At 43.1% G+C, this 22,412-nt stretch overlaps 1 protein-coding gene across 1 annotated transcript; it reads left to right on the forward strand.

The window, feature by feature from the left end:
• The first annotated feature begins 14,538 nt into the window (after positions 1-14,538).
• gnsa (glucosamine (N-acetyl)-6-sulfatase a) lies at positions 14,539-21,427 on the forward strand. Its single transcript, XM_058068793.2, has 14 exons — positions 14,539-14,931; positions 15,143-15,202; positions 15,891-16,097; positions 16,973-17,038; positions 17,162-17,260; positions 17,329-17,496; positions 17,574-17,656; positions 17,755-17,873; positions 19,121-19,224; positions 19,313-19,414; positions 20,218-20,328; positions 20,390-20,500; positions 20,598-20,758; positions 20,823-21,427. Exons 1-14 carry the CDS (start codon positions 14,782-14,784, stop codon positions 20,887-20,889), a joined length of 1,608 nt encoding a protein of 535 aa, XP_057924776.2. The 5' UTR covers positions 14,539-14,781; the 3' UTR covers positions 20,890-21,427.
• The last annotated feature ends 985 nt before the right edge of the window (positions 21,428-22,412 follow it).

Here is a 22,412-nt window from a genome sequence, read left to right on the forward strand (position 1 = left end):
AAGTTGCAAAATTGCATTTCCAAAACATCTAAAATTTTGACAAACAATACACGATTTCATTGGATGGATGAAAATAGTGTGTATGAAAAATGTACCATATTGTAAAAGATGCGGTATGTGAAAAATATCAGAGGAAAATTTTCAAAACGATGCTGTTTGTGCAACATTGTGCGGAAACACATTTCTTGCAAATGTTTGTGATTTTTGCAAAACGATAGAGTACGTGCACACTTGTACGCAAACTGATATGACATGACGCATTTTTACAAACATTTGTGATTTTGCAAAACAGTACAGGATGGGCAAAATTTTATCAAGAAAATTGTAGCAACAACGTGCAAAATGCAAAATGATACAAAAAGAGTTAGCACAAAAAATGTAACTTACTAATAACTTTTGAGGAAGAGCGTATGATAAAAAAAGCGTGACACGGGAAAACGGAGGTTGAAGATGTAAAGTTCGGCTTTTGCATCTGGCGCCACGTAACCATGGTGCATTCAAAGACCGACAAGCCAAGTGGGGAATCTGTGTTTTGGGTACTTAGGAAGGATTACCATCTGATGGGATTTTGGCACCTGGCAAACGACACGGACGACTCGCTCGCCGTCTTCGGTGGTCCTCTGGCGCGGCGTCTGTGCGAGACGGTCCGGGGTTTTGCTTGCAGGCTCGCGGCGGCCTACGTGTGATTTCACGTCGCCATAGAGACGGCGAGCGCCTGTGGCAGCGACCCGCCCACACGCCGTCTGAGGCGCTTTGGTGCGCGGCAGCATGAGCGCGTGTTTGCGTGCTCGGCTCCTCGTTAACAGGAAGTGACACGGCGAGACGGGTAGACAATAAGCGGCCCTCGCCGACTTCAAACGCTTCTTCACTGGCTCCTCCCACCCAGGTCCGGCCCCTGCATCCCACGCCCGTCCCCGCTCCCTGGCCTCGAGCAGATAACCGCAGCGGAACCGCTAGAGACGAGGAACCGATCCCAGGTGTGTCGCGGAACGGTTCCGCTGCTCCCGGGCCGAGGGAGTGTGGGCGCGACGGGCCCGATACCCCGGCGGCTCATGGGTAGCGGTGTCACACTCGGATCCGTCCCTGCGGGGTCCGAGCGTGAGTGGATGTAGTTCCTTCTTGTCCGGTCAGATGCCGTCGGTCACGGTCCCGAGCCGCGCTTAGCCGCTAGCTCGCGGTGGGCCGCGGCGATAGCCACGTTGGAACAAAAGGGATTGAGACCAGTCAACAACAACAACAACAACAGGAGTTCCGCCTGCGTTCGATTCCTTCTGGACAAACAATCGCATTTCCACGCTTCGCTCCAATGGCTACCCAGTCTGTTAGCACGTTAGCATCAAGTGTGGCTAATGCTAGCAAGCTACAAACTGTCTAAAAGTATCGACAACAAAAAAACTATATTAAATGTGAAAAAATATTACAAGATTAAATCCAAATATTAAGAGAAAAAAAATCATAATGTGACCAGAACAACGTCCTAATAGGAGGGAAAATATTGTGAATTTAGTAGAATAAAGTTGAAATATTAAAAGGAATAAGACTGGGCGGTTTAAAGTATTCTAATATTATGAGAAACAAACAACAAATTGAGTTGTCGTTTATGGAAAAAAAAGGATACAAAAGAGGGTACAAAGTGATGAGAATAAAATCAAAATATTACAGAAATGAAAATTTACAAGAAGAAAGTTGATTTAAAAAAATGTTGAAAAAGAAATCAGAAATATAACTGATTGAAAAAGTGTAAGAGTCATAATTTACATCATCATCATAAGAATCATAATACGAGGACAAATCATTTTAATAAATATATTTTTAAAGTCAGGATATTATCAGAAATAATCAAAGCAAACTTGTCATTTTTTTGGAAAATTCAGTTGTGAGAAAAGTTTGAATATTATGGGAATAAAGTCCAAATATTACCGGAAGAAAATTCTTTTGAATTACGTAGAAATATAAATAAACGGCTACAGTAACAATGGGAGAAAAAGTTCTTTTATTGGCCGCCGGCACGTTCTAAACAAAATGGGGGGAACACAATAATAGCAAAAATTGCAAAAAAGATCAGCTGTAATATTATGAGAATGTAGGGAAAATATTATGTGAATAAAGTCACAGTTATGAAGCGAAAATGTACAAAAATAAAGTTGAGTCATGATAATAAAAGCTATAGTAGAATAGAGTAAAATATTTACATTTAATTTATTTAAAATTTTATTTATTTATTTAAAAATTTCAATTTAATAAGATTGTCACGTCATGAGGAGAAATCATCACATTTTAGTTGCAGTTGAAATATGTATTTTTTCAAAGTCTGAATATTATCAGAAACGATGAGAAATGATGGAAGAGGAAGTTGTGGGAAAGTTAGAATATTATTATTATTATTATTATTATTATTATTATTATTATTATTATATGGGAATAAAGTCAAAATATTTGGACTACACTTACAAGGATTATTTAAGAATGAAAAAAAACCCAAATGGGGGAAATTGATAAGTGAAGATTGGCTATCGTATCCAAGATGGCGTCTCGGGTGAAAACAGGAAATGGATGTAAAAGGGGCGGGATTACCATAAGGTAGAAGATCTGAATGCCTAAACTCTTTTCTTTTTGGATGCAGAAATGGACTTTTGCATGAGAGTTCCTGGGAAAGCCCGAAGCAGATGATTATAAGCAGCTGGTGGCAAATGTCCTGAAGTCCTACGAAGCCCTCGGCTGAAGATGGCGGTCTAGATGTTATTTGTCCGTGGAGCTGTGGAGAAGACAACCACAGGCGGGAGTGGAGTGGAATCCATCCATGCAAAGAAGCCTCCTCAGATGCCGACTAAGGAAGCCCCTCCTACTTTGGTTAGCTTGTTTATCATCAGATATTATAGAAGATATCATTTCATACGTCTTTCATACGTCAATCATCTGACGTCTGAAGAAGTGAAAGGGAAACGTTGGAAATGTGATTTTGGGGCCTGAATCTACGTGTGGTCTACAGAGAAGGGCTTCCATGTAAAACCGTATCTGGTCCATCTAAGACATGGAAGAAGTTGGAAGCAGGGATGGGAGAAGGAGGCGCGAGGAGGCGCGAGGAGGCGTGTGCTGATGCCATGCGGATGCTGCGGAGGAAGCGTCAAACAATGAGGGACGGACAGCACAGCGGCGAGGATAAGAAGCGGAGTGGGCGCCGCTTTAAAGGCCCGAGCGCCGATATCGGACTTAAAGCGAGGAGTGGGCGCTCCGGCAGAGATGTGGCGCAGCGGCGCCGTCCTACGGCGCATCTGATTGGACGGCGTGGGAAGAGCACAACAATTCCCGGCCTGACAATGAAGGCCAAGACGAGAGCGCGGCCGGATTGCGCTTGTTCCCGGATGGGAGTGGGCGGGATTTGTCCGACTTCCCCCCCCTCCCTAATTGCTGCCGTTGAACACGGGAGGCCAGGATGGAATGGACTCCAGAGATTGTCGCTTCCCAAACCGGCTTTTCTGCACCATGCAAACCCCCCCACCAACACCCAGCATTCCCGCCATTGGCCACCCTCTCTGCCCGCACCTCGCCTGCTAATGGCATCACAAACAAGCGCTCCTTCACTAAAGGTCCCATCTGGGCCCATCCGTTTAGTTGTCCCCTTGTCTCCTTTCCTCTTGGGCTTACTTTACTTTACTACTTGTCCTCTCCCTTGTGCGCTAGTAAACATAACATTAGCATAGTGTAGCTTTACTAAACATACATAACATTAGCATAGTGTAGCGTTAGTAAACATAACATTAGCATAGTGTAGTGTTAGTAAACATAACATTAGCATAGTGTAGTGTTAGTAAACATAACATTAGCATAGTGTAGCGTTAGTAAACATAACATTAGCATAGTGTAGCGTTAGTAAACATAACATTAGCATAGTGTAGCGTTAGTAAACATAACATTAGCATAGTGTAGCGTTAGTAAACATAACATTAGCATAGTGTAGCGTTAGTAAACATAACATTAGCATAGTGTAGCATTAGTAAACATAACATTAGCATAGTGTAGCGTTAGTAAACATAACATTAGCATAGTGTAGCATTAGTAAACATAACATTAGCATAGTGTAGCGTTAGTAAACATAACATTAACATAGTGTAGCGTTAGTAAACATAACATTAGCATAGTGTAGCGTTAGTAAACATAACATTAGCATAGTGTAGCATTAGTAAACATAACATTAGCATAGTGTAGCGTTAGTAAACATAACATTAACATAGTGTAGCGTTAGTAAACATAACATTAGCATAGTGTAGCGTTAGTAAACATAACATTAGCATAGTGTAGCATTAGTAAACATAACATTAGCATAGTGTAGCGTTAGTAAACATAACATTGCCATAGTGTAGCTTTAGTAAATATAACATTAGCATAGTGTAGCGTTAGTAAACATAACATTAACATAGTGTAGCGTTAGTAAACATAACATTAGCATAGTGTAGCATTAGTAAACATAACATTAACATAGTGTAGCGTTTGTAAACAACATTAGCATAGTGTAGCGTTAGTAAACATAACATTAGCATAGTGTAGCATTAGTAAACATAACATTAGCATAGTGTAGCGTTAGTAAACATAACATTAGCATGGTGTAGCGTTAGTAAACATAACATTAGCATAGTGTAGCGTTAGTAAACATAACATTAGCATAGTGTAGCGTTAGGAATTATAACATTAACATAGTGTAGCGTTAGTAAACATAACATTAGCATAGTGTAGCGTTAGTAAACATAACATTAGCATAGTGTAGCGTTAGTAAACATAACATTAGCATAGTGTAGCGTTAGGAATTATAACATTAACATAGTGTAGCGTTAGTAAACATAACATTAGCATAGTGTAGCGTTAGTAAACATAACATTAGCATAGTGTAGCGTTAGTAAACATAACATTAGCATAGTGTAGCGTTAGTAAACATAACATTAGCATAGTGTAGCGTTAGGAATTATAACATTAACATAGTGTAGCGTTAGTAAACATAACATTAGCATAGTGTAGCGTTAGTAAACATAACATTAGCATAGTGTAGCGTTAGGACTCATGCAAAAGTGTCGGGAACCGTAGCGAGGATGATGAAGATGTTTATGGTCACGCTTGTCCGTCGATTGACCCACATTGCGTTCCGGCCGCCATGAGCCGGCGCTGAAGCTAGCAAGGTGATGTTTGGGGGCGGGGCCTCCACCTGAGCGTGACGGCGTGCAGACAAAACAAAGTCGGCGCCGCTCCACATCAAACTCTCGTCCTTTTCCCGACCTCTTTCATTTTATCCTTTATATCTCCCAATGTCAACAACAACCACCCACCCCCCAGCCCCCCGCCACCCACCCACACGGCGCCCCACCTCAGTGGTGTGTGGGCCGGCGCTCAACAGGAGGTCGCTAGCAGGTAGCAGCTCGCCATGCTAATCCGCACACACAGCAAAGGAAATGGGATTAGTGCAGGTGGGGGGGGTGTATCATCATCATCATCATCATCATCATCGCAGCCTTAATCAAGCCAAGTAGAAGAAGGAGCACCTTCTGTCTAATTTGGACATTATTCAAGGCTGTCAGAGTGCAATTATTTAGCGCTTATCTCGCCGCCGCACGAGATGGCGCGTTTGTCACGCTGCACACACACACACACGCACACACACACACACACGCATCTTTCTAAATTCCATTGATGACTGTGTGCGATAGAACCCCCCCACCGCATCATTACGCCATTGATTACCTTGCTGGTCTTATCGCCATGGCGTGCACAGGGGGGGGGGGGGGTAGACGCCGCCACGTGCGCCATATTGTTTGCAGGGAGGCAGATGGAGATTGCATTGTTGTTTACATGTTTATTCTCTTGCCTCATTTGTGTTGGGAATGTCATCCACACACACACACACACACACACACACGTGCGCGTCCTCCAAACGCTCCCGGCCAAGGAAGGCCGGCTCTGCCCTGTGATTGGCTGAGATGATGAGACCATGTTGTCTTTCCATCATCTTTTTGTAAACATGTTTGACGCCGCAAACAAACACGAGCCGCTCCATCAGTCCTATCGCAAACTACGACGGGGAATTTGCGGGAATGTGATAGCCTGAGTGAGCGGAATCTTTTCTTGTTCAAATGAGTTGAGGAATGTGAACAATTCTTTCTGTTTGGAAAAATGTTTGGAAAATGTGGAATTTTGGAAAGAGCGGTCATTTTTAGAATGCAAAAAATAAAAGGGCTTATTGAGTGAAAGTTTGGACCTTGGACTTCCCAAGAGTTCTGCGCATCACAGGGAATTTGTGTCGGGAAAATGTGAAACTTCGGAGGAACCAAGAATGTGGGCAAAGTTGGAAAATGTGTTGAGTTTTGGATAAATGGGATTGAAATGTCTGAAAGGGGCTGAATGTTTTCCCGTTGGAATTGGTTGAGAAATGCGGAATGCGATGGGAATGCTGTCAGGGAAAATGAGTGAATGTTTGCTTTTCCTTTAAGTTCCAAGTTTTTCAACTTTCTTCCTGTAAACGTTCTTCTCGTCATTCTGACGTATTTTTCCAGAAGATGCGGACTTTATTCTCGTGACATAAGAACTTTTTCATCACGCTAATTTTCCAGAAATTTTCCAGCAACATTATTTGTTGTTGTGTTTTTCCCAGTGCTACAACGTCACTGCATTTCTTTATCCTTTTTTTGCAACTTTACGCTACAAAAACAATCCGATTTTTCCTCATAAAATTGCGACATTATTCTCGTAAAATTTATTTTATTTTTTTGACTTTTTATTTTAATATTTTGACTTTATTCTTGTCAAATTACATTTTTCTGTTGTTGCTGTTTTTCTTTTAGTTTTCATTGCCAAATGATATTTTAATTATTTCTGATACTGATTTCTGATATTTTTTTTTATTTTATTTATTTTTACTGATTCCCATAATATCATACATTTTTATCGACCTAATTTTTGTTTCTCATAATATTAGGACTTTTTTTCTAATATTTCAGCTCTATGCTACTAAAATGGCATAATTTTTACATAATACTTAAGACTTTTTTCTTGTTAGAATAAAACTTTTTTTCTCAATATTTTGACTTTATCTTGTAAAAAAAAATACAGCTGTATCTTTAAAATTTCTGCAGTTTTTTTTTTTTTTTACTTTTCCAACTATTTCAACGTTCTCGTAATTATGACTTCATTCCCATATTTGATTGTCGATACATTATGATGTTTTCTGGCGCCCAATTTTCCAATAAAATCCCAAAGTCTTATCTTGAATATGTGAAGTTTTCTGAGTTTTCTTGTTAAATGATACAATAAGACGAGTAGACGGGAAGTGGCCGTGCTTTGCTTGCAGGCCCATAAACGGGAGCATAAGCTGTTATCTCCTAGCATGTTTAATTAGCGACGAGTAGGAGGAAGCAGATACGTGCGTTTGTATTTGCGAGGCGAGGATCTCCATGTGGGTATTTGTGTCAACGTGGTTATTTAGCAGGAGAAAGCGGGCGTGTAACGCGCGGTAAAAGTTGCGCTAATGACGTCTGGCCTCCATAAAAACAAGTCTTATCGCGTGGAAATGCTTCATTCTGCGAGGAGGAGGAAATGAGGCGGCGGACAAAAGTAGCCATCAGATAGCGCGCCTCCTTAATTCTCTCATCCCCTGTTAAATAATATCATTATCATTGGCTAATGACGATGCTGCCGCGCCGCTTACGGACTAAGCCGATTAGGACGGAGACGGAGCGAGGGCCAGGAAGCCCGGCGAGGCCATTTGCTACTTCACACACGCGACAAATGAGCGTGTCCTTCTCCCTTGCTCCTTTTTCCCTGGCCGTGATCAAGTATTTGATTTCCTCCTGCCTCCTCCTCCTCCTCCTCCTCCTGCTGCCTTTGTGCGGCGGTAATGCTAGATGCAAAGGCTCTTATCGGCCCATAACATCTGTTGGCGTGTCAGGTGATGAGATGGAGCGCTCGCGGCCCGCCGGCGGCCCGGACGCCTCCTTTAATGCGGCGAGGGGAGTGTGCAAACAAACAGCGGCTGATAGGGTCTATGCTTGTCACAATCGCTCAGGACCGCCATCTATCTCGCACCCCCCCGCCCCCAAACCCCCCCCCCCCCCCGTCTTCCAACCTGCTCCAGCCTCAGACTCCGCCTCGTCGCTTTTATTCCAAACCGGAGCGCCTGCCTCCTTTCCGTTGATATCGTTTAGCATCTGCTAGCGCTACGCTAATGTGGGAACAGGAAGAGGAAGGCTAGATAAGATGGAGAACGCCAGGTTCGGGATTTTTTTTTTTTTTTTTTTTTTTTAGGGTTATCAAGACGCTCATTTCCAGCATCATGGCGGCATTCGTCATCATCAGTGTCGGCATTAGTCCGCGTTGGATCGACTCGCCATCGTCTTCCGGCCATCAACGCACCCTGCTCACAAAAGTGACAAAGAAATGACAAGTCACTACTTTTAGGAGGAATTTTTGAGTGGAAAACCGGGAATGTTGGTCATGTTGCAATTGCAGGAAAGCCGTGAATTTTAGGAATGTCAAAAATAAACATCCAGAATGATCTCAACATTTTCATGTTGGAATTCTTGAATCAGAAAATGCTGGAATTTTGAGGAATTTTGGGTACATCCACCCAAAATTCATCATATTCCTCAAAATTCCACATTTTCTGAATGATGAATTTTGGGTACATCCACCCAAAATTCATCATTTTCCTCAAAATTCCACATTTTCTGATTCCCATTCAGGACATTCAGGCTACATCCAGCCTGAATGTCCTGAATGGGCTCAATAGTTGGATCCTGTAAGGAATCAATCCTAGGAATTTTTCCAATCAAAGGCGTTGGAATGTTGTATTCTGGTGGTAAACCATGCCGAGGTTTCAGATCGTGAGGTTTGAGCATTTGGTAGTGAGACGTTTGGAATGACTCGAAACGCTCCGTTTGAAAAGGCGTGGTAAAACTGTTCCTTTGTGATGTCACAGAGCGGCGGACTTCCTTATATGGTTCATAATTAGGAAGCCCTCTGGGCGTGTGACCAATCACAGTGGAGTTGGAGTGCTTGGAGGCGGATCATGGGTGGAATAAATTAAAACAGAGCGTTTTGGCAGGAAGAACAAATCCGAGGAAATCCAGCTGGAATAGGTGCAGGATCTGGAAGATCTAGAAAGTTTTCTGTGCTGGTTATTGTGTGTAGCTGCTCTACAGGAGTCCACAACTCAATACAAAGGGTGGAAAAATCTGCATAATAGAATTCCTACTGCTCAAGCAATACAAACTATTCCAGAATCAAAATTTTCCATCTTTTTTTGACATTCCAAAAATTCTCAGCTTTTCCAAAATTCCACATTTTATGCTGCCAAAATAGAATTTTATACATTTTCCAAACCAAAGTCTTCCGCACAGTCAGGCTATGAGCTCAAAGGAATTTGTGTGAGGATTTTGTTGATGTGGAAAATGTAAAACCTGGATCTTTGATGCTGGAATGGTTTCCAAAACAGGAAAAATATTTACTTTGAGGGCAAAAAAAATGTAATTTTAGGAAAATGTGTACTAAGTAAGTTGCAGACCTTTGAAAATGTGGGAAAATTCTGCTTTTTGTTTTTTTTCTAGCACGGAACTCCGGGAAGCGAAGTGTTGTGATGTTTGAAAGAGGCATGGTGCAGGACTTTGGACTCAATCTGGCAGACACGGATGCGGTTTATGGCGCCCGTTGGTTGGCTCCAGCCTCTTTCCGATATTTCATAGCAACAAACCTTCTCCAAACGGTCCATCCTGACCAGAACAGACTTCCGGACTCTCCGGTGTAGCGTGTCGGCAGCAGGCGGAGCGGTCTTCCTGCGGCGACCCAACTAGGATGTCATTGTCAGATGGCGGGTGGCAGCCGGATCAATAGCTGGTAATTCGCGGGCCGGGGGCGAGTCCAGCTAGGATGTCGTCTAATGGACCGGGCCAGATCTAATCACGGCCGTAATTGAAGTTTACTTTGGAGCTTTCAATCCAGGAGAATATTTAGAGGCAGACGCGGCATGAAACTCAATCTACTGTCCAGCGCTCCACGCGATCCGGAGCCTTCTTCAATAATTCATCACGACGCTTTGACCCCGCGCCGCCACGTGACGCCGCCGTACCGGACCTCGTGCTCGCTTTAGCTGGTCTTCGTGTGGACGCGCGTCTTTTTAAAGTCTCTTAAACTCTTAGCTCGGTCTTATTAATACTGTCCAGGTGTTGTGGCCATGTTGTACTGAGCAGCCTGGACAAGCGCACGTGGACCTGTTGGCCTACCTAAGGACCATTGCTGGTACTATGTCCTTTTATTTGATTTTATTTTGCATTTGTTCATGAATAAATAATTATTTTTGATCTATTTCAATTCATCAATACATAATTGTGTATTGTTTATTTATTAATAAATAAATATATGTATATATATATTTATATTTTATTTATGCTTATTATTTCTTTATAAATAGATAATAATGTATGATTGATTCATTTTAAATGTATGTTTTTTCATTACAAAAAGAACTAAAAAAATATGGTAAAAGATATTGGTTGATTTTCAAAGCTTATTTTATTTTATTTTATTTTATTTTATTTTATTTTATTTTATTTTATTTTATTTTATTTTATTTTATTTTATTTTATTTTATTTTATTTTATTTTATTTTATTTTGAATATTTGCAACATTCCCACTGAAAAAATAGATCTGCAATATAATGCAATATTTGCCAAACATGAGGTGCAACAGAAATAGCAGATTTTTTCGTTTTAATGTTTTTATTTTTTTATTTTTATTTATTAATAAATAAATGATAATGTACCATTGTGGTGGTCCATAATAATAACGTATGTATTAAAACCTGACCTTGTGTAACTGAATTATTAACATATTTGGTCAAAGTGCCTGGGACGAGTTCATTGAAATACGCCCCAAAAATGACAGAAGAAACCAAAATGGCCGACTTCCTGTTTCTTTTAGAACATGAGTTCTTGCGACTTTTTTGTGCGTTCCTTCACAAAGGATGTCTCCACCAAATTTGGCGAAGTTCTGTGAAACTACTGTAATAATAATAAAGATCGCAGTTTGAAAAGATCCCTTACACCTTTGACTTGGTGCTCGGGCCCTTCCACCACTATAGCTTCTTGCTCGGGCCCTAATAATAATAAAGATCGCAGTTTCAAAAGGGCCTTACACCACTATGACTAGGTGCTCAGGCCCTAATAGTAATAAAGATAGCAGTTTCAAAAGGGCTTTACACCGCTATAGCTTCATGCTCGGGCCCTAATAATAATAAAGATCGCAGTTTCAAAAGGTCCCTTACACCTTTGACTTGGTGCTCGGGCCCTTCCACCACTATAGCTTCTTGCTCGGGCCCTAATAATAATAAAGATCGCAGTTTCAAAAGGGCCTTACACCACTATGACTAGGTGCTCAGGCCCTAATAATAATATAGAGAGTAGTTTCAAAAGGGCTTTACACCGCTATAGCTTCATGCTCGGGCCCTAATAATAATATAGAGAGGAGTTTCAAAAGGGCCTTCCACCACTATGATTGAGAGCTCGGGCCCTAATAATAATAAAGCTAGCAGTTTCAAAAGGGACCTTACACCTTTGACTCAGCGCTCGGGCCCTTCCACCACTATAGCTTCTTGCTTGGGCCCTAACAATAATAAAGCTTGCCGTTTCAAAAGGGCCTTACACCATTATGACTCGGTGCTCGGGCCCTAATAATAATATAGATAGGAGTTTCAAAAGGGCTTTACACCACTATGACTCAGTGCTCGGGCCCTAATAGTAATAAAGATAGCAGTTTCAAAAGGGCCTTCCACCACTATGATTGAGAGCTTGGGCCCTAATAATAATAAAGATAGCAGTTTCAAAAGGTCCCTTACACTTTTGACTCAGCGCTCGGGCCCTTCCACCACTATAGCTTCTTGCTCGGGCCCTAATAATAATAAAGATCGCCGTTTCAAAAGGGCTTTACACCACTATGACTCGGTGCTCGGGCCCTAATAATAATATAGATAGGAGTTTCAAAAGGGCTTTACACCGCTATAGCTTCATGCTCGGGCCCTAATAATAATATAGAGAGGAGTTTCAAAAGGGCCCTTACACCTTTGACTCAGCGCTCGGGCCCTTGCACCACTATAGCTTCTTGCTCGGGCCCTAATAATAATAAAGATAGCAGTTTCAAAAGGGACCTTACACCTGACTCAGCGCTCGGGCCCTTCCACCACTATAGCTTTGTGCTCGGGCCCTAACAATGCATGAAAATGACTTATTGACGGCTGTCACATAACCTACTATTTCTTCTGCCCCTCATGTTAGCATAGCTATTGCATCGCTGGTGTTTCCCATTGAAAACCACCAGCTAGCGCTTTGGGCCGTCAGGCCAACGGTGCGAGCTCATAGTTAGGAGTGACTTCCTGCGGGTCAGAAGATATTCATCCTCCCCTTTCAGCATCCAAACAGTCCAACAACAAACATGGCGTTTCTGAACGCCTCCCTTGTTTGGCCTGGCTGCTCGCAGACGCTCTTTGATTGATGGGCCCGAGCGGCGAGGGGCAGCGGGAAGATGGAGCGGGGGCCCGATAGCGGGGGCCTCCAGATAGTCTCTGATTCAGGGGGTGTCAGATGGTGATAACCAGAAGGAGCACTCGGACCAGGAAGCAGGAAGAGCGAAAAAAGCCCAGGGATGTCACGTCGGCTTATTTCACCACGCTGACAAATGGAGGCGCAGTTCGTACAACTTTGCCTCCTCCTTACGGCCTCGCTGCGTGTGCGTGTGCGTGTGTGCGTGTGCGTGTGTGTGTGTGTGTGCATGTCAATAAGTATGAAATAGAGCTGTGTGTTTTACGTGGATGCTGTGTTGTCATGGTAACGTATGTCCTCTGATAGCAAAGAAAAGAAATGGAGAGCACCTTCCTCTCCTCTTTGGTATCAATAGCATCACTCCTCCCCCGCCTCCCGCCCCCACCCCCCTTTCCCACCCCCTCCCTCGCTCTTCTGTCGCCATCCATCCACTTTCCCATTTTTCCTCCTCCGATGCTCCGACCTTATCTTTCCATTTTATCTCCTCTCAGAGTTTGGGCGCCATTTCACCTCCTCTTCGCCTGTCGCTCATCACGGCGTCACCGCCGCTGAGGGAGCCCTCGGCGGCCGTGGCGATCCAGCCAGGAGGAAGAGGAGGAGGAGGAGGAGGTCACGGATGACACGTGCACACGCGTGCGCACACACCTGATGGTCACGAGTGGTTTAGTTTTCCACGGCGACAAACATCTTTTATCTCCCTCTGGGCGACATTCTGCAAATGGCAGCCATACCTGAGCGACTCAGGCGCTCGCTGGCGGCACGCAACGCCTGACAGGAAGTAGACTGGAGCTGACACCGTGACCCCCGACGTCACCGCTTTCAAAAATATTATAAACACTATATTACAGCCATCAGTGTATACAATATTATAAAATCTCTCAGTAAAATACAAACACTATCATCTCTAGGCCGGGCCAAAGAGGGTGTGGCCGGCCCCGAGAATCGATCAGCAGGTCCGAGTCACGGCCCTGCGTCGTGTCATCCTGCCCTAATTAATGTAATGAATGTGATTAGCTGCTATCAGAGGGATCACAGGAGCCCTCTTCCTTATCTTGCCGTGCTTCCTGGGGTCGACAGAGCGAAGCAATAAAGAGACGGGACAGGGGGCGGGGCTTGAGATTGACCAAAGGACCAAAGATGCTGATCCAGAATAGGGACAATTTTACCACAAATAGATCATCTAAACTACTCATGTCTTAGTGTTAATCATGATCAGCATCAATTGGTACACCTGGCAACAGAGAAGCCAGCAACATAAAGAAAACATCATTGTTCACAACAATTTTACATTTTACATTATCAATGTGTTAAGATCAGCAACAAACAAGCCATAAAAACAAAACAGGACGTCACGTTTGGGTTGGTGGTTGTGTTGGAGAACTTCTGACAGGCAGCCAGGCATTATAGACGGTACAACACTGGCCTCTGGTGGATAGATTTGGCTACTGCAGCTTCGTCAAAACCTGTTATTTAGTTTCAACTTTTTTTTGTTTCAAAAATTGTTCCAAATATTTCAGCTTCTTCAAATAATACAAGAGTAGAGTATTTCTAATATTTCTCCTATTATTGATTCATTTTAGTGTGCCCGTCATATCGTTTGCTATGTAACTTATTGTCATTTTTATTACCACACAACCTTTACATGTTTTGATGAAATTATAAAGTTCTAAAACAATATTTAAAGACACCAAACCCTTCATTACAAAACGCTCTATTGTCGTTTATCTAATACATAATGTTTGTTAGATTGCTTTAAAGCTAAAGGAGAATATTCTAAAGCGTTTATTCACCCAAGCCTGTGATTGGCTTACTGGTGTCAGCTGACCGTACAACTGCTCCACACGAGCACCGGAAGGAGCACCTTTGCCTTCCTGGCGTTGCGAAGGCAGACATAGTTTGGGAGAGAACGGGCAAGCGTTTTAACTCACACGGATAGCAGTCATAAAATTATAATAAGTTCACAAGTTAAGAATGATGTTTTAAAATTATCAATAAATACCCACTCGCCTTATGTAAGATACAGTGCTCACCGGCTTCCGTATGAAAGTAGCACGTGACGAGTCAACACGGAAGTGGCGGCTCGAAGTAAACAGCAATGGCTCCTACTTTCTTGTGTGTCTTTTGTTAGAAATAAGACTCCGGTGCTCCTTGCCGCGTGGAGATTAAGATTCCGAGCGGTGTCAGTTGAGACGAGTACGGATAGGAGACGTGAAAATGCCGCGTGTGTGGATGATAGCAGAGTGTTTTCTCATCTGCGTCACTCTGGCGTGGAGCAACGGCGGAGGAGTTTTTGCCAAATCATCCCGGAGACCAAACGTCGTTCTCATCCTCACCGACGACCTGGACATCTCCATGGGCGGCCTGGTTAGTAGTGACGGTTCCGGTGTGTACTGTTTGACTTGTGGACGTGCAGTCTGGGGGGTAGTTTGACTGAGCTGTGAATGGGGGGGGGGGCGTTCCTCGTCTTCTCCATGACAGATGTGTGGTTCATAAAATGAATGTACTTTGAGAAGCGAATAGTACTGATTAGGTACTGACTGTGTGTACTGTGTGTACTTGTCATGTTTCTCCTCAGACTCCACTAAACAAGACCAAAACACTGATCGGTGATGCTGGCATCTCCTTCACCAATGCAGTAAGTATTAGTGTAGTGTTTTACTCAATGGTTTTCACTGCAAACCTTTCATAATTTTAGGAGAATTAAGTATATTATAACAAGAAAGACAGTGGCAATTTTACAAGAATAAATTTGTAATTTAATAAGAAAAAATAATGGAAATTTATTTGCATAGAGTTGACATATTAACAAACAAAACAAAATGTTAAAAAAATATATATTTTTTTACTTTTTGAGTTTGATGAAAAAGTCGCAAAAGATATCAAATCACAATATTACGAGAAAAAAATGAGAGCTGCAATATTTGGAAATTAAAAAAAACAACGGGGGGGAATATTGTAATTTTACAAGAATCAAGTCAAAATATTAAGAGAAAGAAGTTGTATTTTCAATTTTACAAGAATAAACTCATAATAAGGTAAAATAATGTATACATGTGTACCAAGCCCCAGGTTTATTGCACAGTTTATTGCACGTTTGTTGTACAGGCTTTTTGGAGTACATTTTGTTATGGAGTCTGACAGCTGCAGGAAGGAAAGACCTGCTATGTCAATCCTTCAAACATGTTGGAATAAAGTGAAAATATACTGGAAATAAAGTTGTAATATAATGAGAATAAAGTCATAATATAATGGGTTTAAACTGGAAACATCATTGGAATAAAGCCGTAATATTATGGGAATCAAGTCCTACTGTTGCGGTCCAGTTTGTGGCCAGTCCACTGTGCTGCCCCAGTCGAGCCAGCATCCTGACGGGCAAATACCCCCACAACCACCACGTGACCAACAACACCCTGGAGGGAAACTGCAGCAGCAAAGCCTGGCAGAAGAGTGAGGAGGCCACCACCTTCCCCGCTTTGCTCAAGAACCTGGCCGGGTATCAGACCTTCTTCGCTGGCAAGTACCTCAACCAGGTGAGGAGCAGCACTTCCTCCTTGGTGAATGCCTCGACTTTAATGTTGGTGACCGTTTTGCATGAGGACAAGCGGCATAGAAAATGGATGGATGGCTGCCGACATGCTGCAATGCCGCCTCTGTCCACCAGGGGTAGCTAGAGGAGCCCAGAGGGAGGCTGACATCATTGCAGCGCCTCAGCAGGCACCAATGGAACGCTTTCCTGGGATGAAATGAAAATAGTTTTTTTTTATTCGTATTAGTACTTGTATATGTATATTTCTTAGCTTCATTTTGAGTTATTATATGGAGTAACACACTGACAAGCGAGCGGCACAGTATTTAAACGATTTGTAGTAGTTCTGAAGTACAGGAGATGTCACAAGATTGGACAAGAGTTTATTGTCCTATTGACCTTTTTTCTCATAATACAACTTTTTCTATATCTGCATCTAGCAACCTGACGTTAGCATACTAGCATTTTTTTGCTATTTTCATGGGGTAGACACTTATCGCTATAACACTTAGCGCTAGCATGCTAACATTAGCATAATAAATTTTTTTGCCGTTTTCATAGGTAGCCACTCTTGCTATTAGGTGTTGGCATGTTGCTATGTTAGCATGCTAACAATCGTGGTAACATTTTAGCACTTTAGCACATGCTAACTTTAGCGTGTTAGCATTGTTTAAGTCATTAACGCTTCCATGGTATGTTTTCATGGTCAAGGAATGTAAATATATAGATAAAATAAACATAAGGACTAATATTTCTGGTGATGGCGCTTGGCGGAAGTCTGCATTTTTAGTTTTTCGAATGTGCAGGGGCCGCACTTTGATCACCCCTGATGTCTGATGAATATGATGAATATGACCTTGAGCTTGTTTTGTGTTGCAGTACGGCCACTCGGAGGCTGGCGGAGTGGCGCACGTTCCTCTCGGTTGGAGCTACTGGGTCGGACTGGTAGGACTTTTTCTTGATGTTCAAGGGAAAGTACATGAAGGAGTGTCGAGAAGATCGTACATGATCCGAAATGAGCGACGTATGCATGAATAGTAACATGAAAAAATGTGTTTTCCCGTGAAGGAAAAGAATTCCAAATACTACAACTACACCCTGTCAGTGAACGGGAGGGCTCAGAAACACGGAGCGGACTACAACAAGGATTACCTGACTGATGTCCTGGTGAGACGCCGTCTAAGCTGAGGCCTCCTTGAGCCACGTCTCCTCCTCCCTCTCCGTGTCTCCTTCAGGCCAACGTGTCCCTCAGCTTCCTCCAGTACAAGTCCAGCTACGAGCCCTTCTTCATGATGGTGTCCACGCCGGCCCCCCACTCGCCCTGGACGGCGGCACCACAGTACCAGGCCCGCTTCAACGACACCAGGGCGCCCAGAGATCCCAACTTCAACATCCACGGCAAGGTAGGGTCCCAGGAAAGGCCGAGGACATGTTCTGCTCCTACAAGTCGGACCTGCAATTTGCAGACTTGGTGTTGCAGGACAAACACTGGCTGATCAGACAGGCCAAGACGCCCATGACCAACTCCTCCATCCACTTCCTGGACGACGCCTTCAAGAGACGGTCGGTGGAATCCCACACTGCTCACATGCCAGCATCTTCTTGTCATCTGTGTGGAACCAGCTTCTCTCATCATGTCTTCTTGGGTTGGCACCCGCAAGATGGCAGACCCTGCTGTCCGTGGACGACCTGGTGGAGAAGATAGTGAAGAGGCTGGAGGTCAGAGGGGAACTGGACAACACCTACGTCTTCTTCACCTCGGACAACGGATACCACACGGGTACGCACACACACACGTTGTTGGGCAACTACAGTGGACGCCATTTTACCTTTTTACCTTTTTACCATTTTACCTTTTTACCATTCTATCATTTTACCTTTTTACCATTTTACCTTTTTACCATTCTATCATTTTACCATTTTACCATTTTACCATTTTACCTTTTTACCATTCTACCATTCTACCATTTTACCTTTTTACCATTCTACCATTTTACCTTTTTACCATTTTACCTTTTTACCATTCTACCATTTTACCATTTTACCATTTTACCATTTTATCATTTTACCATTCTACCATTTTACCTTTTTACCATTTTACCATTTTACCATTTTACCATTCTACCATTTTACCTTTTTACCATTCTACCATTTTACTTTTTTACCATTTTACCTTTTTACCTTTTTACCATTCTACCATTTTACTTTTTTACCATTTTACCTTTTTACCTTTTTACCATTCTACCATTCTACCATTTTACCATTCTACCATTTTACTTTTTTACCATTTTACCTTTTTACCATTCCCACCACACTCACACCAAATACTTTTCAATTGTTTTAAGTTCATTAAATGTAATTACATTCATTCCAAATTAGCCACTCCAAATTGTCCATAGGTATGAATGTGAGTGTGAATGGTTGTTTGTCTATATGTGCCCTGTGATTGGCTGGCCACCAGTCCAGGGTGGACCCCTCCTCTCCCCCTAAGACAGCTGGGATAGGCTCCGTGAAGATAAAGTATAAAAAATGGATGGAATGTTGCGTAATTAAATGGATTTTTTTTCAGTTGAATGTTTTATTCATTTAAAAGTGTAACCTTAAATTAAAATATATCAAGGATTTGAAACAAAATTTGATTTTTCATTTTTATTTTTTCATTTAGTTTTGAATATTTTTTTAACTTGAATTTTAAATGCATAAACAGTTTGAAAATGTGAAATTTTACATTAAAACAATACAATTATTTTTTTATTAGAATGTTGTATTTTCAATATTTTTCAGAATTTGTTGTTTTAATATAATAATATTTAAATAATTTTCATTTCATTTATTTCAGACTTATTTATGAATTTATTTATAACATTATGTTACCTTATGTTTTTCAACTTTTAATTGTAATTGAATTAGATTTGAATCTTCTAAGAAGTAACATTCAAAGATGTGATATATGTAGTATTCTACAGTGGCCACTAGATGTCAGCAATGTTGCATGTTTTATAGTAGATGACGTGTTGGTCCTTTCAGGTCAGTTCTCGCTTCCCGTGGACAAGAGGCAGCTCTACGAGTTTGACATCCGCGTCCCTCTGATGGCGCGAGGGCCAAACATCAAGGCCAACCAGACGAGTCAGGTGACAGCGTTTACCTTCTTTCCGATGAGCCGGTCTTCCTCTTCCGGAAAGGATCATCATCGATATTTGCGTGTTCTTACGTCTGCAGTTTCTGGTGGCCAACGTGGACCTGGGCCCCACCATCCTGGACATCGCAGGACTCAACGTTAGCAAGACGCAGATGGATGGTGTGTCCTTCCTGCCCGTTCTGGTGAGACAGTTGGCACGCTTGTGGACGCGGGCTGGGGCTTTGGGGGGGGGGGCTGACGTGCATGGACATGAAACACAGTTGACCACCCTCATTGGTCCACATAGCCAAAGGGGAGGGGCTACCATAAAAAGGTCACAACAGCCACAGTGTCTGTTTACTATATTGGGTAATAGGAGTGTCAGGTGACTATAGGGGTGTTATTTCATGTCTAGAGGGCTCTAATAATGTTAAATAAGTGTGTTTAGGTTGTAAACAGTAAGGTCATAAAGAGGTTTTCTATGTCTTATCTATTATAATGTCTACTATATTGGGTAATAGGAGTGTAAAGGTGACTATAGGGGTGTTATGTCATGTCTAGAGGGCTCTAATAATGTTAAATAAGCGTGTTTAGAAAGTTGTAAACAGGAAGGTCATAAAGAGGTTAACTGTACTGAGTAATAGGAGTGTCAAGGTGACTATAGGGGTGTTATATCATGTCTTGAGGGCTCTAATAATATGTTTAGGTTGTAAACAGGAAGGTCATAAGGAGGTTTTCTATATCTTATCTATTATTATGTCTACTATATTGGGTAGTGAGTATCAGTACCCTTCGGTCAGCATACTATGCATGTGTACTTACAGTAGTACCAGAGTGTATGCTCATGTTGTAATTTAAGGGAAATGTGAGAAACCAAATGATGCGGGTGTAAGACCCCCACAGCCCACCCTGGAGCAAGCGTGTTATTTTATGGCGGTTTATGTTTCTTTTATTTTGAAGGCCTGATGGTTTTTGAGAGCCATTCTTTGTGTTGTCGTGCATCCAGGAGGGGAAAACCAACGGCAGCGCTTGGAGATCAGACATCCTGGTGGAGTACGAAGGGGAAGGAAGAAACGTCTCGGACCCCGCCTGCCCCCTGCTGGGACCCGGCGTGTCGGTAAGATGAGCCTGTCGCATTCCGTAACGTACGACGGAATGAAAGCGTTGCGTGTGTGAAGGAATGCTTCCCGGACTGCGTGTGCGAGGACTCGTACAACAACACCTACGCCTGCGTGCGCACCGTCGCCCCCTCAGCCGACCTGCAGTACTGCGAGTTTGACGATAACGAGGTACCAGCTCCCTCCTTCTCGTCTTCTTGCTGGGGCGCGGCTTGACTGTGGCGTTCCTTCTCTCACCCTCCCTCCCCTCCCCCTCCCACCCCCGCAGGTGTTTGTGGAGGTTTACAACCTCACGGCCGACCCCTTCCAGCTGACTAACATCGCCAAGAGCATCGACCAGGAAGTCCTGGAGAAGATGAACCATCGCCTCATGATGCTGCAGTCCTGCTCGGGGCCGTCGTGCCGCACGCCCGGGGTCTACGACTCTCGGTGGGTGGGGGGGAGAAACGCGTGGTCAGTCTGTGCTCGGGCTCACCCGTCTTCTCTTCGGCAGGTACAAGTTTGAGCCGCGCCGGATGTTCGCCGGCCACGGAAAGCCACCAAAGATGACGACGCTGTAAAGATGGCTGCTCTCCTTCGTCAACAAAGGAAGGTGAAGACAGACTCACTCGGCCTCAGGGGGGGTTCCAATTGGGTAGCATAACGTATATTACACATTGGCTCCAAAGGCCCCCAACACCAAAGAAAATCATATCAATCCCTACAAAATATGAAAATATGGCGTTATTAATACGCTGTGAGTCTTTGCTTTTGGTAATGGTTTAACCGGGGCAAAATAAGCCTCCATGGGGCCCAGGAACGTTGCATTTTGATCCAGAAGGTGAGGCAGACAGCCTGCAAAATCTACATGTACTACTGTGAGTATTCTTATATATATACATATACAGTATATATATGTATATTAGAGAGATACAGTTGTGAAAGTGTTACCTTGATCTCACCTCCTACTTTGTTTTACTGCTGATGTTATTTTTCCACTTTGAAGTGGAGACCGATTTGTTCTTCTGATGACTGATGTTCATCAACTTGAACTGATGATGCACTTTCCTTTTCTCCTGTCGTGTTCGTGTGCCAATGAAAGACATTTCATATCAGAGACCAGGAATGTTTTATTTCTGTTGACATGTCTGTGCTCCACACGCTCCACACGTTCTTCTTGATTGGTTGAACGTCCAACGCTCCGTGGAGGACGGCCAGGAAGGGCAGGTCGGTGCTGCCCAGGTAGGCCCGCCCCCGGGGCTGGAAAACATCGCTGAAGGCCCACGTCAGCCGGCCTTCGGGGTCGTGCAGGGAGGCCACCGGCCGGCCGTCCCGGGCCAGGTCCAGCACCGGAGCACGGCATGAGCACCTTGTTGAAGCTCAGAGGAACCACCTGACCGCAGACATCACAATCATTCCAACTTGCTTCTAATGCACTTTTATGGACGAGAACATAAGAGACACCTCACACTTCTCACCGTGACAAGCATCCAAAAACGGCATAAAATGGCCATCTTTGATGGCGCTGATTTCTGACAAAAAACGTAAGGGGTTAGTATGGCGTTTTTTCAGTTTTTTTCAACTTGCTGCTAATGCACTTTTCTGGTGAAAAAAACACGGGAAACCTCACACACATGCATTAGGGAACCCAGGAGGACCCAAAAATGGCATAAAATGCCGGAGTTTGAGGGCGTCGATTTTTGACAAAAAACGTAAGGGGTTAGTATGGCGTTTTTTTCAGTTTTTTTCAACTTGCTGCTAATGCACTTTTCTGGTCAAAAACACAGTGGAAACCTCACACACACGCATTAGGGGCCCCAGAAGCACCCCAAAATGGCATAAAATGCCAGAGTTTGAATTTCATGATTTTTCACAAAAAACGTAAGGGGTTAGTATGGCGTTTTTTTCAGTTTTTTCAACTTGCTGCTAATGCACTTTTCTGGTCAAAAAAACACAAAAAACCTCACACACACTAAACAGGGGCCCCAGGAGGACCCAAAAATGGCATAAAATGCCAGTGTTTGAGGGCGTCGATTTTTGACAAAAAACGTAAGGGGTTAGTATGGCGTTTTTTTCAGTTTTTTTCAACTTGCTGCTAATGCAC

The sequence above is a fragment of the Doryrhamphus excisus genome, linkage group LG6 (genome assembly GCF_037039965.1).
Source record: "Doryrhamphus excisus strain RoL-2023G ecotype Guam linkage group LG6, RoL_Dexc_Guam_v1.1, whole genome shotgun sequence".
In the NCBI taxonomy this organism is placed as follows: domain Eukaryota; kingdom Metazoa; phylum Chordata; class Actinopteri; order Syngnathiformes; family Syngnathidae; genus Doryrhamphus; species Doryrhamphus excisus.